General features: G+C 38.6%; 1 protein-coding gene across 1 annotated transcript in view; it reads right to left on the bottom strand.

The window, feature by feature from the left end:
- The window catches only part of LOC127866651 (trichohyalin-like), an 80,942-nt gene that overhangs the window by 7,978 nt on the left and 60,423 nt on the right, over positions 1 to 12,541 (bottom strand). Inside the window, exons 4-7 of the mRNA XM_052407357.1 lie at positions 7,288 to 7,379; positions 4,026 to 4,097; positions 2,009 to 2,135; positions 1,130 to 1,239 (exon numbers count right to left, since the gene is read on the bottom strand). Coding sequence (XP_052263317.1) covers positions 1,130 to 1,239; positions 2,009 to 2,135; positions 4,026 to 4,097; positions 7,288 to 7,379 — 401 coding nt within the window. The remainder of the gene's footprint in view (positions 1 to 1,129; positions 1,240 to 2,008; positions 2,136 to 4,025; positions 4,098 to 7,287; positions 7,380 to 12,541) is intronic.

Here is a 12,541-nt window from a genome sequence, read left to right as displayed (position 1 = left end):
GTACACAACCACAGTACTCACTTGGGAATGGTATAGCTTGGTCGTAAGGGGTGTAGTCAATCACAGTACTCACTTGGGAATGGTATAACTCGGTCGTAAGGGGTGTAGTCAATCACAGTACTCACTTGGGAATGGTATAGCTCGGTTGTTAGGGGTGTACACAACCACAGTACTCACTTGGGAATGGTATAGCTCGGTTGTAAGGGGTGTAGTCAATCACAGTACTCACTTGGGAATGGTATAACTCGGTCGTAAGGGGTGTAGTCAATCACAGTACTCACTTGGGAATGGTATAGCTCGGTTGTTAGGGGTGTACACAACCACAGTACTCACTTGGGAATGGTATAGCTCGGTAATGGTATAGCTCGGTCGTTAGGGGTGTAGTCAACCACAGTACTCACTTGGGAATGGTATAGCTCGGTCGTTAGGGGTGTAGTCAATCACAGTACTCACGTGGGAATGGTATAGCTCGGTTGTAAGGGGTGTACACAACCACAGTTCTCACTTGGGAATGGTATAGCTCGGTCGTTAGGGGTGTAGTCAATTACAGTACTCACTTGGGAATGGTATAACTCGGTTGTTAGGGGTGTACACAACCACAGTACTCACTTGGGAATGGTATAACTCGGTCGTTAGGGGTGTAGTCAATCACAGTACTCACTTAGGAATGGTATAACTCGGTTGTTAGGGGTGTACACAACCACAGTACTCACTTGGGAATGGTATAACTCGGTCGTAAGGGGTGTAGTCAATCACAGTACTCACTTGGGAATGGTATAACTCGGTCGTAAGGGGTGTAGTCAATCACAGTACTCACTTGGGAATGGTATAGCTCGGTTGTTAGGGGTGTACACAACCACAGTACTCACTCGGGAATGGTATAACTCGGTCGTTAGGGGTGTAGTCAATCACAGTACTCACTTGGGAATGGTATAACTCGGTTGTAAGGGGTGTACACAACCACAGTACTCACTTGGGAATGGTATAACTCGGTCGTTAGGGGTGTAGTCAATCACAGTACTCACTTTGGAATGGTATAGCTCGGTTGTTAGGGGTGTACACAACCACAGTACTCACTTGGGAATGGTATAGCTCGGTTGTTAGGGGTGTAGTCAATCACAGTACTCACTTGGGAATGGTATAACTCGGTTGTTAGGGGTGTACACAACCACAGTATCGTTGTTTCCTGGATATGCGTACGTTGGTACCCTCTCACGAAGCTCCTGATTCGGACCTCCCCTGTTTTTACGAGCAACTTACGGATTATGTTTTTTTTCATAAAACTCTATTTCGTAATTTGATAAATGAAATCTTAACATATATGGAGAAATACAATAAGTCTGTAACTGACTCCCTGCATTTACAGGATGTCTATATAGAGTGATGCATTGACTGCTGCCATGCGTTTAACAAGATACACACGATTTAATCTATTGACCGGTTACTGGCCATATAACTTGTATTTCATTTCATGTCGTTAGCCCTTAGCACAACGCACGTAAGTTTATTCAGGAAATATATTTCAACAATTAACTAGCCACTGCCATCTAATTCTCATAATTCTCACATTTATCATGTTTATTACAGAAATGTGTCAGTGAAAATATTTGTCTGCCGAAATGTATGAATTACTTCATTTTAATTCAAGTCAGTATGAACTATTAGAACGCTTAGGCATTCATTTTAATACTAGTATATAAATCATTTCATGCATAATAGTTTATAACGTAGGTCAGTGCACCACCAATAGTCACGTTTCATTCACAAACACACTATTACACGAATTCAATGAGTTACGAGTTCAATCATGATAAATATGGTATGCATCAGTCACTGTTATTGAGATAAATTAAACGCATATAAATGTAAAATATGTTTCGTTATAATGTAAAGTACAATTTGCAGACACGCTCGCACGCACACACGCAGGTGCGCGCGCGCTCACACCCACGCCCACACACATCTACGCATATATCTACTTACGAGGCGTGTTATGACTGCCGATTACCTCTCGCGGTGTCGTTCCTCCTTCCGCTCCTTCCGCTCTTTGCGTCGTTCCTCACGGTCACGTGACCTTCCATTATTTGACGTCACTGGTTGTGGTTTATCTGTCGTAACGTCAGCACTTCTGGGCCCTTAGTAAAATATATACATTCATCGCATGAACCATTTTTTAAACACCTCTCTAAGAGTAGATGATCATGCGTCACGTTTATTTAATCCTAATTTTACTAGTTTTTTTCATGTTCCCATATACAGGGTGCAGGGTCACGTGACTTTGTGGGGTTCACAGTTGAACGTTAATGGATGCAAACACACAGGTGTGTGGTTCTTTTCATTCAATAACTTTTTAAAACATTTTTTAAAGAGCGTTAACTTGTGCATAAACGCCCGTTTTTATGCTGCTTATGGCAATGTGAAATACAACATAATAACTTTATTTAATAAGCCCGTGTTCGAAGCTAAAATTTCCATGTATAACGTAATCGTGAACAAGGTTATTCTGCACGCAACGTGAAATATCGGCACCGATTTCAGACGTATTCAATATTTATTCTTAAATCTTAAAATATCGACACAAACTGCAAGCAAAGCTGTATTTTATGTGCTATAGCTGTTTGCAAATGTATTTCAATAACTTAAGATATTTGCAAAAATAAAGTTCTTAATGGTGTGTTTACATTCTATCTAGCCCGTGTGTACACCCCTGTGAACCCCATTGATCCTACACCCTGAGATGTGAAAACTGCGCACAGCCAAAGGTTTGTATTTTCATTTCCGATCATCATTTAGTGGTATCGTTTGCTGCTATTGCGCGAACATAACACGTTGGGAATAAAATCCAGCGTGTAAAAAGATGGTCGCTACCGTAGAAACGCGAAACAAAGGACGATCGTCGATTTCTAACAAATATACTAAAATATTGTATTCCTATCATCATGTTTGATTATATATGTCTCCATAGGGAACGCAAGAGAGTGTTCAATAAAAGGACGAGTGTGGACTGAAACCTTTCTACAAATACAGTAAAAACTGAGATCTGCGGTCAGTCAAGGGAAATTACCAAAGTGACCGTTGTCGACGAGTGGCCGCTATTCACGGATCAACACGTTTTATATATTTGGTCAGTTGGTAGTATTGCCACGTCGTTATCCCACCCAGTCGTTCGCACACATTGTAAAACAAATGCTCATGGCCGATAACTAGGCCTCAGCATAATAACACAACTAGTTATATATTAAATAATGCAGAATAATTTCTTATAAATTGATTTAATTTGATAACTTATTTTAAATCGAATCTATGACTTAATTAACGAAAGAATTTTTGTTTACTCATGAACCTCGTTCATTCAATATATCCGAGAGTTCGTTTTAAATTCATAGGGATGTATTTTTAAGCAAAGATTGTCACGTGTCATTGACGTCACGTCCGAACAAATATAAAAGCGGATTCGCTGCCATAAACCAAAAGGACGGTATCACGTTCGAATCTAAAGGCAAAGACGCAAAAATCTTGTTAAAAGATATTTAGTTTGTTATAAAAGTTAAAATGCAAAGTGTATTTTCCTGAATCGACGATCACTAATCATTGTATTGCCTTCTTATATAAACAATCGCCAGCTTAATTTTGGTTTTAACACATTATCAACAATTAAGATCTATTGACTTTGTCAAGCTCTCATTCTTAGTCATTATGAATGCAGCCGATTATTGCTTCAAAAACACATTGTTTTTGTTACGTGCACCTGTTTCGTTTCTGTTCTTAATTTTCGCGACACGAAACGACTGGCGCGTGACCGTTGTTTTCAGTTCAAACATGACTTTCGGAGAGAAATATACTGGCCGTTGGCCGTTATGGACAACGGACCGTTATTCTCAAGTGTTATATAGAGTGATTTTCGTCGGGGGTGGGGGTGTCCAGACTGACCGTTGTCTGCGATTGACCGTTATTCTCAAGTGACCGTTAGGTAAGTTTTGACTGTAAACAAATATTCCTGCCACAAATCTTGTTAACTGACTCACCTGAAATTGTCTCAATGCGGACCCCAGGCGCGGACTGTATGGGGAGGGTTCGAACTCTGTGACCGCTCCTGGCTACAAGAAAATACAACTTGTTTAAACCATATATAAGGACACAGCCTATAAATCAATATCTCTCAATACCAGTTGCAACGCATTAATGTTGACAGATACACATTTTATATGTGGACTTAGATTATAACATATTTTGCGACATCACTGGACATAATCTACCAGACTACCTCTCATCTGCCTATTGGCTACCTCCTACCTCCTACTTGAACCCAAGTAACCTACATCACCTCTTACTTGAAGCCAGGTAACCCACACTACCTATTACTTGAAGCCAGGTAACCCACACTACCTCTTACTTGACGCCAGGTAACCCACAGTACCTCTTGCTTGAACCCAAGTAACCCACACTACCTCTTACTTGAGGCCAGGTAACCCACACTACCTCTTACTTGAAGCCAGGTAACCCACACTACCTCTTACTTGAAGCCAGGTAACCCACACTACCTCTTACTTGACGTCAGGTAACCCACACTACCTCTTACTTGAACCCAAGTTACCCACACTACCTCTTACTTGAACCCAAGTAACCTACATCACCTCTTACTTGAACCAAAGTTACCCACACTACCTCTTACTTGAAGCCAGGTAACCCACACTACCTCTTACATGAACTCAAGTAACCCACACTACCTCTTACTTGAAGCAAGGTAACCCACACTACCTCTTACATGAACTCAAGTAATCAACACTACCTCTTATTTGAACCCAAGTTACCCACACAACCTCTTACTTGAACCCAAGTTACCCACACTACCTCTTACTTGAACCCAAGTTACCCATACTACCTCTTACTTGAACCCAAGTAACCCACGCTACCTCTTACTTGAAGCCAGGTAACCCACACTACTTTTTACTTGAAGCCAGGTAACCCACACTACCTTTTACTGGAAGCCAGGTAACCCACACTACCTCTTACTGGAAGCCAGGTAACCCACACTACTTCTTTCTTGAAGCCAGGTAACCCACACTACTCCTGACCTGAACCCAGGTTACCCACCTTACTTCTCACATGAGCACAGGTTAACCACATTACTTCTCACATAAACACAGGTTACCAACAATACTTTTAACATTATCATCGGTTACAAGCACTTCTTTTAACATAAAAACGCATACACACACAACTTCTAACATATACACAGATTACCATACAACTTTTACCATGAAGACAGGTTGTACACATTTCTTTTCACATAAACACATGATCCCACACTCCTACTAACATGAACACAGGAAAGCCACACTACATTTTTCCTGAACATGGCTTATCAATAGCCTTATTCTCATTTAAACACAGATTCCCCACTCTAACTCTTACATAAAAGGTAACACACTACCTCTAAAATTAAAATATGTTATCAACACTACTTCTCAGATGAACAAACGTTTTCTACACTACCTCTTACATGAACACTAGTGTTAAATACAATAATATCACATGAAAACAATGTTAGTCAAACTTACTTTCACAGTAAAACAATGCTATTCACCCTTCTTCTAACCGGCACCTATGCCACCAACACTGCCTCTCGTATGAGCACAGTCTACCCCCACTATTGTTCCTTTAACATGTGCACAGGTTATTAAAACTACATCTACACAAACACAATGTATTCACACTACTTCTAACTTAAACACATGTAATGCTCATATCATCTCACCTGAACTCAAGTTATGCAACACAAACTCCTCTGAACACAGGTTATCCACACTATCTCACCTGAACACAGGTTACCCATACCATCTCACCTGAACACAGGTTATCCACACCATCTCACCTGAACATAGGTTTCCACATCATCACACTTGGACACAAGTTATCCATACCAACTCACCTGAAAACAGATTATCTACACCATCTCACCTGAACATAGGTTATCCACACCATCACACCTGAACACAGGTTATCCATACCATCTTACCTGAACATAGGTAATCTATACCATCTCACCTGAACATAGCTTATCCACACCAACTCGCCTGAACTCAGGTTATCCTCACATCATCTCACCTGAACACAGGTTATGCTCACATCATTTCACATATACACCGTTTAAGCTCACATCATCTCACATCTACACAGGTTATGCTCTCACCATCTCACCTGAACACAGGTTATCCACACCATCTTACCTGAACGCATGTTATCCACACCATCTAACCTGAACATAGGTTATCAACACCATCTCACCTAAACACATGTTATCCATACCATCTCACCTGAACACAGGTTATACTTACATCATCTCACCTGAACACATGTTATCCACACCATCTAACCTGAACACAGGTTATGCTCACATTATCTCACCTGAACACAGGTTATGCTCACAACATCTCACATGAACACAGGTTATTCACACCGTCTAACATGAACACAGGTTTTCCACACCATCTCACCTGAACAAAGGTTATGCTCATAACATCTCACCTGAGCACACATAATGCTCACATCATCTCTCATTTACATAGGTTCTGCTTACATCATATCACCTGAACACAGGTTATCTTCACCATCTCACCTGAACACAGGTTATGCTCACAAAATCTCACCTGAACACAGGTTATCCACACCGTCTCACCTGAACACAGGTTATCCACACCATCTCACCTGAACACAGGTTATGCTCATAACATCTCACCTGAGCACACATAATGCTCACATCATATCTCATTTACATAGGTTCTGCTTACATCATCTCACCTGAACACATGTTTTCTTCATCATCTCATCTGAAAACAGGTTATGCTCACATTATCTCACCTGAACGCAGGTAATGCTCACATCGTCTCACCTGAACACAGGTTTTGCACACATCATCTCTCATCTACACAGGTTATGCTCACACCATCTCACCTGAACAAATGTTTTCTACACCATCTCACCTGAACACAGGTTATCCACATCATCTCACCTGAACAAAGGTTAGGCTCACATCAATTAACCTGAACACAGGTTATGCGATCAAAATCTCACATGAACACATGTTTTCTACATCATCTCACCTGAACACAAGTTATGCTAACATAATCTCACCTGAACACAGGTTATGCTCATATAATCTCACCTGAACACAGGTTATGCTCACATAATCTCACACGAACAAAGGTTATGATTACACCATCTTACCTGAACACATATTATCTATACCATCTCATCTTAACACAGGTTATGCTCACATCATCTCACCTGAACACAGGTTATCCACACAGGAAGTACCGGACGGGCAGGCTGAGCACCTCGTATCAGGAATGAACACCTCCGACCCCAGAATGTTCACCCTGAATGAGACAAAATATCATTTACATTATCAATTTCAAGCTAAACAATAAGTGTCGGATATTTATTTAAGGTCTCTCTGTATAACCGTTTTATGCACTGATAATTCTGTATGAAGACGTAATGTGAATGCAGATGTCTAAAAGCCATGGAAAAGTATTGGCTGTATACATACTTATATGCCTGTTGGCTTCTCAGTTGTAAGGAATTCGTTACATGATCACATAGGATAATTTCTGTGAAAATTGTTTCAATCAAGAGCATATGCCTTGTTAAAAGCTTATGGTTGTCACGACAACATATAATTATGTAAAAACATATGGCCCGTGCTCTGTGAAAAAGGGGTTTAATGCATGTGTCGCACAGCCTTATCAGGGACGACACTTTCCGCAGCAAATTGATTTTTGCGAAGAAGAGACTTTCTTGAAAAATATCATAAAAGTGAAAAGTGTCGTCCCTGATTAGCCTGTGCAGTCTGCACTTTACGCACATTCCTTAAGCCCCTTTTAACAGAACGCAGCTCATAATTATTTAAAGTGAAGGAATTTAGTAAAGTACCACTTCATTAAAATTGTTGCAAAGTTAGGTCACATGCAACAGGACGTTTCGGAACAGAAGTCATTTAAAGCAAAATCTTGACGCAGGACAACGAACGCCGGTTGATGAATGACCACAATAGCTCACTTTGAACAATTTTATCTCAGGTGAGCTAAACGCATGCAAAGTAGTATATTTATACGCCGCGCACTGGGAAAACCGTGCAAAAGCACGCGTACAGTATTGTCCTAGTTTAGTATGTGCAGCCCGCAAAGGCTAATCAGGGACGACACTTTCCTTGTAGTAGATTTTCGTTTTTGGGAAAGACTTAATTTGAACGAAAATGCCATTAAAGCGGAAAGTGTCGTTACTGATTAGCTGTGCGGACTGCACAGGCTCATGTCAGAGGATACTTTACACACATCATTTAGCCTGTTTGTACCAGAACACGGCTCATTTTAGATTCGAATTTAAAAACATTAAAGACAAATAACATAAAGAATACGTAATACAATAAAACATTCTATATCTGAACTCATATGTTCCCGTTTTTAGCCAGGCTGTTGTTTACCAGAATATGTGTCAGGGGGACACACGCAATGTACGGTCAAAGCTTATAAACGCGGGACAAGTGAGTCACTAGTAAGTACGAGCATTTAATTCACCACCGATAATTCACAATGATTATTATAGAAGATAATCATATAAACGATCATTTGGCTGACATATGCGCAGTTACAGGTACATAACACACAGCCTATATCGTGTCGTCTACTGTTAGATTACACAGAACACACACACGTGCAGTATATGTGCCGTACTCTAAGAAATCGGGGCTTTATGCATGTGCATAAAGTGTGGTCCCATATGCGTCCGCATAGGCTAATAAGGGACGACACTTTCTGTATTAATACTTAATAGTTTCGTACAAAGGAAGACTCTTCCTATACGAACATGCGGCCAAGGCGTTCAGTTGTGCCTCTGAATACGCGGGACTACACAGGATAATCTGAGACGTCACTTTATACACATGCATTGAACCCCGTTTTACCGGTGCGAAGCTCAAATCAATTTGCTGACTCGTTGAGTTGTTCCCCGATTTCTGACTACTTACCATGCAGGTTTGCGCAAATAGTTTCAAAGCCGATAGCGAGGCACGGAATAATGTTGATGTTCTTATATATGGTATGTGTACTGAGCTTTCAGATATACCTCACTGTATCTGTCTTTTCAGCATGTAAGGCACATTAAAATTCTTCTATATATTTAAAAATATGTACACTGTTTCATAAAGATAAAACTCCTAACATTTTCTTAAACAGTAAAACCTTACAACATAACGTGCGGATATTGTACATCTAGGAATTACGGCAGACGTAACTCGCAGGGGGATGGGCCTAAAATGGCAAGGTGGACGGACTCCTTAGTGAGAATTCGTTATATGGTAAACGCTGTAAATTGTACGTGACTTAAAGGGGCCTTTTCACAGATTTTGCATTTTTTAAACTTATTCATTAAATGCTTTATATTTATAAATGTAAACATTGGATCATAAAAGCTCCAGTAAAAAATCAAGAAAAAAATTAAAAAAAGGAAAAGAACATTGCCCGGAGCAGGTTTCGAACCAGTGACCCCTGGAGTCCTGCCAGAGTCCTGAAGTTAAAACGCTTTAGCCTACTGAGCTATTCCGCCGAGTACACATTCTTGACGTATTTTATACCTTATATAAGCAATCTTCGTAGTTTCACAAAATTTAATGACAAAAACAGAACTCTGAAAATTATTCAATCGTTTCGCGTTGCAACGCTTTATAATTTTTAGGTTTTAAAATCGTCAAAAGATGCATATAATGGCTATATTAGAGCATGGTTAATGTTCAGTATTACTGTTTTCTCACAAATATCATAACTAAAACGAAAACTTACGAATCTGAAACAACTTTTTTCAATTTTGTCAATTTACCAAAGCGTGAAAAGATCCCTTTAATTGTGCTGTATCGACCTAAGCACTTATTTTCAATCATCCGTTAAGCATACTTCTATGAGGTATGCTCTTTTTACAAATACAATTTGTTGAAAATATCAAGTAACACTAATGTTTCTCTAAAACATGTTCAATAGCCAAATAAAACCCATCGGGTCTTTGTGTTGTAGAATATTGACAAACAAAAAAGACAAAATGAGTGAGACAGATTTTGAAAGGACTTGGCAACATGGAATAGCGGGGTCACATATTTGAAAAGGGTGGGGCACAAACAATAGAAACAAAAACATAAGGCAGCCCTGCTTTCATACTCAGTAGGCTTGCGTCAAGGGGAGGTAATGCCCCCTTTGCTTTTTTCTCTCTTTGTTGAGGACTTGGAACTTTATCTCCAAGATGATATTAATGCAGGCATAAATTTAGATGATGTTATGATAATATTACTTTTGTTTGCTGACGACATGGCTATTATAGGTAAAAATCCAACAGAAATTCAAAACCATTTAGACCATTTGTACACTTACTGCAATAATTGGGGATTGCAGGATAACATAAATAAGACCAAAATTATGGTTTTTCGTAAGCGAGGTGGATTACTGACCTCAGAGAAGTGGACCTACAATAGTTAGCCAATAGAAGTTGTTAGTGATTTTGACTATTAAGGAGTTGTTCTAAATTATACTGGTAGTTTTAATCTTAATCAAGAATATTTAGTTGGTAAAGGGCTTAAGGCCATGAATGTTTTACTTTGTAAATGTCAGGACTATGATTTGAAGCCTAGTACTCTTTGTCAATTGTTTGATGCCTTTGTTGGCTCTATTATCAATTATGGAGCAGAAGTTTGGGGATATACTTAGTCAAAAGAATTAGAAAGGCTGCATCTAAAATTCTTAAAACGTCAATTAAAAGTTAGCCTTAATACATGTAATAATATGGTGTATGGCGAACTTGGGAGATATCCGCTTTATATACATAGATATGTACGTATACTGAAATATTGGTTTAAGCCGCAGTCAAGCGACAACATCATTTTAAAATATGTATACAACGAAGCCGTTAGATATTGTGAAAAGGGTTGCACAAATTGGGTACATAATGTTAAAAAGATGTTAAATGATTATGGTTTTTCAGATGTATTCGAAAATGTGCATGCTTTTGATATGAAATCATTTTTGTTTGTATTTAAATGTAGAATTGTTGTAGCTCTATGATAGATATGTATAGGCAGTTTAAAACATCTCTAGTATGTGAACCATATCTAAATATTTTACCTAAATCATTAAGAGCATATGTTAGTAGATTACGTTTATCTGTACACCCTTTGAGAATTCAAACGGGTAGATACGCTAGAAATGTAGAGGAAAGATCTGTAAGATACTGCATGTTCTGTGTTTTAAATGACATTGAGGATGAATATCAGTTTGTTTGTGTATGCCCTATGTATAATGATTTTAGAAAAAAATACATAAAAAACAACTATTTTATCAAACCATCTGTTTATAAATATTTGAATTTGTTAAAAACGGAGGATAAAATGGAACTTATTAATCTGCCACTGTTTGTCAAAAAAATCTATACGATCAAGACTGATAAAAGATATGGCATAATATATTCATCTCCTGTATACTTATATTGTATGTAATATATTATTAACTGCATTTGTAACAATCTTATTTTACAAACCACCGGTTTTGCTTTCTGTGTTTGTTTTTTTTGTATCTAACATATCTTTTTCTGCTTATTTATTTTTTGTATAAAATCACGTGACAATATATATGTGCGATTGTATATATATATATATATGTAGACGATATACTTTGTATAAGTCTTGAATCAAAAATCAGTTTGTCTGTCTGTCTGTCTGTCTGTCTGTCTGTCTGTCTGTCTGTCTGTCTGTCTGTCTGTCTGTCTGTCTGTCTGTCTTTCCTGCTCCTCTGTTATATCTTAATCATTAGTGCATCATTTCATAAGGACTAAATCTTAAATACGACTGCTTTTATTTCTCACAGACACGTATTTATCATGAAGAGTCCCGGGGTTACTGAAACGCCTCACAAAGCGATCATTTCAATGACAAACATTCATCAATGAAAAGCCATGTCTTGTTAGAATATGTGATTAATGTACCCGGCGTTTGATGATAGTACAATTCCATGTCTAGAGCAATAGGGTGCACGTGATCGGGTTGGCGAAATGCAAGAAATGCAATACGGTCGCCGATTGAAAATGATTTAACGTTTTCGTAATGCGATATTCACGCCCAGTCAATTTTTTCCACCATTAAATACCATCTGTCAGAAATTGAAATACAGCCAGTTGTTAAAGGTTTCTAAAATTTGACAGTTTTAAATGCGTATGGAACCAAAAAGGAAATGTGCATGTAATTTTCATTCGAGAAATGGTGATATAAGTTAATGCACATTTTATTTATTATATCGTATTCGTTATATAACTAGAAGCAAATAAATCTTTGTCATAACAAGTTTAAACTCATCTTTGACATTTATTTCAAGTAATAAACTGGCCTATTACATTTAATACCATTGCCTATCTAACGCTGTATGCAGTAGTATGGGATTTGTATGGTATTGTCAGCAATACAGCAATGTACTGAATTCTTCGGGGACATGCGTGCTGTTACAATCAA

Source organism: Dreissena polymorpha, chromosome 2, assembly GCF_020536995.1.
Source record: "Dreissena polymorpha isolate Duluth1 chromosome 2, UMN_Dpol_1.0, whole genome shotgun sequence".
NCBI lineage: Eukaryota > Metazoa > Mollusca > Bivalvia > Myida > Dreissenidae > Dreissena > Dreissena polymorpha.
Note: the sequence above shows the minus strand (reverse complement) of the source record. Positions and strands in the feature narration are given on the sequence as shown.